Source organism: Podarcis vaucheri, assembly GCF_965113315.1.
Source record: "Podarcis vaucheri genome assembly, chromosome: 5".
Classification (NCBI taxonomy): domain Eukaryota; kingdom Metazoa; phylum Chordata; class Lepidosauria; order Squamata; family Lacertidae; genus Podarcis; species Podarcis vaucheri.
The window spans coordinates 91,226,434-91,232,433 of record NC_138763.1 but is presented as its reverse complement, the minus strand read 5'-3'; the positions used below and the strand labels follow the sequence as shown (position 1 = coordinate 91,232,433).

The following is a 6,000-nucleotide window of genomic DNA, read 5'->3' as shown; positions in this document are numbered from 1 at the left end:
TAGTTTTATTTTAAGCACATGTTGCACATATTATTATTACAGTGGTGCCTCGCAAGACGAAATTAATTCGTTCCGCGAGTTTTGTCGTCTTGCGTTTTTTTTCGTCTTGCAAAGCACGGTGTCGGGAAAGTTTTGGAAAAGCTTCAAAAATCACCAAAGTCTTTAAAAACCTCAAAAAAGGCTACCACACCGCGTTCTATGAGTTGCTCCTCGAAGTCAAGTCGCAACTGTATTAACGGTGTTAAGAAAAAGGAAACAAACTTGCAAGACGTTTCCGTCTTGCGAAGCAAGCCCCTTTCGTCTAGTGAGTTTTTTGTCTTGCGAGGCATTCGTCTTGCGAAGTACCACTGTAGTTTTTACAGCACTCGGAATACATACCATTCAATTATATTTATTATAATATATGGTGTGGGCATGATTTTCCTGCACTGAATTGAAATCCATGTCCAAAAATATTTTTGTGCAAAGTGACAACAACTTTCAGACTTCCTCAGGGCTTTCAATCTATCTGAGCAGGACTAGGGTCCATTTGAAACATACAGAAGCTAGTGGCAAAATTTGAATCCAGATCTGAAATCTGCCCCCCGATTCCAATGCCCAGAGGAAATAGTGATCCTTCTCCATTGCAGTTCATCGCATGTAGCCAAACATGGTTGTGTTGTGAAGACTGTGTTCTTTCTCTTCCAGGGGTGAAATGAGAAGAGACTTTAATTGCCATAGCTGTCAACTTACAGATTTGAAAATAAGGGACCAGCAGCCAAAATAAGCAATTTTCCGAACACAGGTATGTTCAACTTCTCAGCCCTCCGAGCCAAAGGCAGAAAACCCAGCCAGCTGCCAAACGAAGCCTCAAGCGGTGGTTCCCATGGCGCAGCAACCTGGCAAAGGGGATGCAGCAAGGAAAACCACCGTCACCTCTCCGCTGGGAAGCGCTGAGCAAAGGTGAGTCCCCAGGCAACGCGGCTGATTTGATCGGCACAAGGCATGCAAGCTCCACCCCCCCAGTCATTCTTAGACTCCTTATTGGGTGAGCAACGCAGCCAAGCAACACAGTTGGAGCCTCACTCCTCCCTGGCCGGCAGGGAGGGAGGGAGAGGAGCTGCTTCCTTTGAAACCCGGGAAATTTAAGGGACATCATCAATAAGGGGCAGCAGCGGGACACAGCGCTGGGATAAGGGACTTTCCCACCAAATAAGGGACAGTTGACAGCTATGTTAATTGCACTTTTGAATCCCATGCCACAAAAAAGTAGCTACGGATTTCCCCAATAAAGGAAGAGTTATTCTGTGCCCCTGTGCCATCTATCCACTCTAAATCACCCTCCTTGCCAGCTCCGATTTGCTGCAATTTTTAACGACTGAAAATTGCATACTTTTTAAAGAAATCCAGCGGGGCAGTTTTCAGTAGGAAAAGGAGAAGAGGTTAAACTCTCTCTCACCCCACTGCTCTGATCTGGACTGAGGCCCTTGAGGTTCCATTTTGGAAAGAGCGAGATATGGAGAGTCCTAACCACGGGATTAAAAGCACAATTAAAACCACGCATAGGTGTGTTGTTGTTTTTTAGTCCTGACTAGTCTAAAAGTAGTAAAGTAGCGGGAATTGTGGTGGTGTTTTATTAGCGAAGTGGGGTTGTTCAGAAACGAGTTAGAAGCTTTTATTGGATTGTCGTGGGGTGCTCTTGGGGGTCTGAGAGCCGGGGAGCTCTGTCTTGGGGTAGAAAGCGCTGCTGCCACTCAGGGGGGTTAAGCGGACATCGTTCTCCTGCCTCTCCGATCCACCTTCTTCTTTGATGACCCACTCGGCCTTCTGAGGAACCAGACTTCCTTGGCTGAACTGTTCTTCCTGCGAGCAAGAAAAAGGGTGAAATAGACTCAGAGTTGAGAGTGGACTTCATGCTCTTTATTCAGCTCATAGTGGTGAGGAGGAATGAAAGTTTCTCCAAAGTATCTGCTTTATATACATTATTCACACAATGGGCTGCACGTGATTGGCTAATTCCGAAATTCTCCTGTAGGCCAATCAGGTTGTGGATTCACTTCCATCTGGAGCTGGATTGGGTGGCTCCTGCGGACCAGTCATACTGCTGCATTGTTCTAGGACCAACCAGACTGCTGCATTCTGAATCCTATTGTTCTAGGACCAATCAGACTGCTGCATTTTGGATCCTATTGTTCTGGGACCAATCAGACTGCTGCATTCTGAATCCTATTGCTCTAGGACCAATCAGACTGCTGCATTCTGAATCCTATTGTTCTGGGACCAATCAGACTGCTGCATTCTGGATCCTATTCAACTCAGTACATAACAAAGGGAAAGGCAGCTGCTCATTCAGAGGCTTACGGACGGAAGCGGGGAAGGACTTGCTGCAACACTAGGATTACAAGTACAGTGGTGCCTCGCAAGACGAAATTAATCCGTTCCGCAAGTCTCTTCGTCTTGCGAGTTTTTCGTCTTGCGATGCACGGTTTCCCATAGGAATGCATTGAAAATCAATTAATGCGTTCCTAGGGAAACCGCCTTCAGACCAGGTCCGGGGACAGTCTGTCCCCGGACCTCTTCTGAAGGCTGGGGGGGGAACAAGGGCTTTTCTTCCCACCCCCAGCATTTTAAAAACCCCCGGGACAGCGTAGGACTTCTCCGCTGTCCGGGCGATCTTAAAATGCTGGCGGGCGGCATTTTAAAATCGCCCCGGGACAGCGGAGGACTTCTCCGCTGTCCGGGGCGATTTAAAAGCCCCTGGGAAGGCAGGCAGGGGGGACAAAGACTTTCGCCCCCCGCCCGCCTTCAGAAGGTGTTCCCACCCCCCCCCGCCCCGCTTCGGAGCAGCGTTCCGAAGCCGGGCGGTGGGGGCAGGTGTTCCCTCCCCCCCGCCCGGCTTCGGAGCACTGGGAGAAGCGATCTCCCCGCAGCCCCTTGCTTCAAAAGAGGTCCAGGGGCAGCGGGAAGCGCTTCCCGCTGTCCCCGGACCTGGGGCTGCGGGGAGAAGATCGCTTCTCCCCGCCGCCCCTTGCTTCAAAAGAGGAGACCCGCTGTCTCCGGGGCAAGCTTCGTTTTGCGAAGCAAGCCCATAGGGAAATTCGTCTTGCGAGGCAACTCAAAAACGAAAAAACCTTTCGTTTTGCGAGTTTTTCATCTCGCGAGGCGTTCGTCTTGCGGGGTACCACTGTAGCACTCTCCGCCCTCCATGGGTTCCTGAAGCTGGTATTCAGAAGCACCACTGCCTCTTGTGGCAAGGAGTTCCAAAGTTGGACTATGCAGATTATCAAGTGTTACTGAGGTGGAGAGGAGACGCCAATAGGAATCTTTTCACTTTAAACCACCAGTCCACGGAGAAATGTAAAGGTGGGTTCAGATGATGCAAGAAACCACAAACCAGCAGGGGAGGGGTGCTCTGGCAAAACACACACACACCACACACACTCTCTCTCTTTCTGTTTTACAATTTAAAATACTAATTTAAACATCCTTGAGATATCAGTGACTTCCCTTCTTCTCTTTCCATGGTTCATTCTGCATATCACAAATCCCTGCATATTTTACAAAAACTAAACCTTTCAGTGTTCCATCCATCAAAACTTATTTACACTGTTGAATTCATCTTAATGCTGCCAATGTTTTCAAATGTACACAATTCCCCCCAGGTACTCAAAAAACGTTTTCCGCTCTTCTCTAAAGGTATGTTCTTCTGGTTCTCTTATTCTATATGTTAAGTCTGCAAGCTGCACATATCCTTTCAGCTTATGTTGCCATTCTTCTTTAGTTGGGCTCTTGTTCATTTTCCATTTTGGGGCTAACAAAACACTGGCCGCAGTAGTAGCATACATAAATAACCTTTTTTGGCACGTGGGAATTTCAGTCTTAATTATCCCCAACAAAAAGAACCCTGGTTTTTTTTTAAAGGTGCTTTTAAACATCCCCCCCCAATTCATTATGGATGGATTATTTCCCAATACTCTTTTACCCTTTTACAAGTCCACCACATGTGAAAGAACATTCCCTCAACGTCACTGAATTTCCAGCACTCATCTGATTCAGTCTTATACATCTTAGCAAGCCTAGGTAAAGGTAAAGAGACCCCTGACCATTAGGTCCAGTTGTGGCCGACTCTGGGGTTGCGGCGCTCATCTCGCTTTATTGGCCAAGGGAGCCGACGTACAGCTTCTGGGTCATGTGGCCAGCATGACTAAGCTGCTTCTGGCGAACCAGAGCAGCGCACGGAAACGCCATTTACCTTCCCGCCGGAGTGGTACCTATTTATCTACTTGCACTTTGACGTGCTTTCGAACTGCTAGGTTGGCAGGAGCAGGGACCGAGCAACGGGAGCTCACCCCATCATGGGGATTTGAACCACCAACCTTCTGATCGGCAAGTCCTAGGCTCTGTGGTTTAACCCACCCGCGTTCCTTAGCAAGCCTACTCGGAGTTAAATGCCATCTGTAAATCAATTTCAAGACACTTCTGAGCAGTGTGGGCCAGCACAATTGTTGATTCGCATTGAACTACAGCAGGCTTCCTCAACCTCAACCCTCCAGATGTTTGGGGCCTACAACTCCCATGATCCCTAGCTAGCAGAACCAGTGGTCAGGGATGATGGGAATTGTAGTCTCAAAACATCTGGAGGGCTAAGGTTGAGGAAGCCTGACCTACATTTTGTTTTAAACTTGCGTTTCATGCGACTGGCGAACCAGGTCAAAGCCTTGGCCCCATTCTATTGCGTAGAGTGGATACCGTACTTTTCTGTGTATAACACGACCCCATGTACAAGACACCCCCTTTTGGGGGGGACTAAAAATTCAGAAAAGGGGGGGATTGCCCAGAGTTGTTGAGATTTTTTTTTGGGGGGGGAGGATTGCCCAGTGTGGATTCTGCACCCTGAGTAGATAGGATGTTGCAATTGGAACCTACAGATACCTACTTTGCTAATGTTGTTGAGAAGTTTGCTTGCTGAGTCCTTGTTCTTGAATTTGCTTCTCTCCAGTCCCTCCAGCTTAACCACCAAGGCTTCCGTCTTGGATATGACACCACCGATGGAATGCTCCAGCTGCAGAACCCGTCTCAGGAGTCTGTGGAAGAAAGTGAGGTTTGTTCCTGTGCTGACCTCTTTGTGCATCAATCAGCAAAGGAGAGATTATTCCCATGCTCCACTTCTAGTTTTGAGCCCAACTCTTCCAAATTCGTTTGATATCAGAAGGGGAATATTAGACCCTCTGAGTGTCCCTATTTTCCAGGGACAGTCCTGGATTTACAGAAGCCACCCCGGTTTCTGATTTCATCCCCAAATGCCCTGCTTTTCTCCTATTTTCATTGGAGAAATGTTGGATGGTATGGAGTTAGGCGACCCCTGAGCCAAATAGCAAGTAGCCATACAACTAGTGTTTTTTTCTGGGGGGGACGCAGGGGTATGCATACCCCTAAACATTTTGTGAATCTAACGGGGAAGAAGCTAAAAATGTTAATTTTTAAAGGTTTTTTTCTAGCATGGTGAAACATCAGTTTCGTTGCTACCCCCAACGGCGGTCTCATTTCCTGTCGCAGTGTTTTTTCCTGAGTCTCAGACAGAAGCGAGTGTTTAACGTGTGAAGTAAGGTAAAGTAAAGGGACCCCTGACCATTAGGTCCAGTCGTGGCCGACTCTGTGGTTGCGGCGCTCATCTCGCTTTATTGGCTGAGGGAGCCGGCGTTTGTCTGCAGACAGCTTCCGGGTCATGTGGCCAGCCGCTTCTGGCAAACCAGAGCAGCGCACGGAAACACCGTTTACCTTCCCGCCAGAGCAGTACCTATTTATCTACTTGCACTTTGACGTGCTTTCGAACTGATAGGTTGGCAGGAGCAGGGACCGAGTAACGGGAGATCACCCCGTCGTGGGGATTTGAACCGCCGAACTTCTGATCGGCAAATCCTACGCTCTGTGGTTTAACCCACAGCGCCACCTGCGCCCCAACGTGTGAAGTAGGCGTTAATAATAATAATAATAATAATAATAATAATAATAATAATAATT

The 6,000-nt window shown here is 48.0% G+C and overlaps 1 protein-coding gene across 2 annotated transcripts in view; it reads right to left on the bottom strand.

The window, feature by feature from the left end:
* Positions 1-899: 899 nt before the first annotated feature.
* PKD2L1 (polycystin 2 like 1, transient receptor potential cation channel) overlaps positions 900-6,000 on the bottom strand; it is a 51,157-nt gene continuing 46,056 nt past the window's right edge. Inside the window, exons 14-15 of one of the 2 annotated variants that reach the window (XM_082223578.1) lie at positions 4,916-5,063; positions 900-1,842 (exon numbers count right to left, since the gene is read on the bottom strand). In XM_082223578.1, the coding sequence (XP_082079704.1) occupies positions 1,645-1,842; positions 4,916-5,063 (346 nt within the window). In that variant the 3' untranslated portion in view covers positions 900-1,644. Of the gene's footprint in view, positions 1,843-3,171; positions 5,064-6,000 lie in introns of those variants that run through there. The other variant, XM_082223577.1, reaches the window with a different exon arrangement.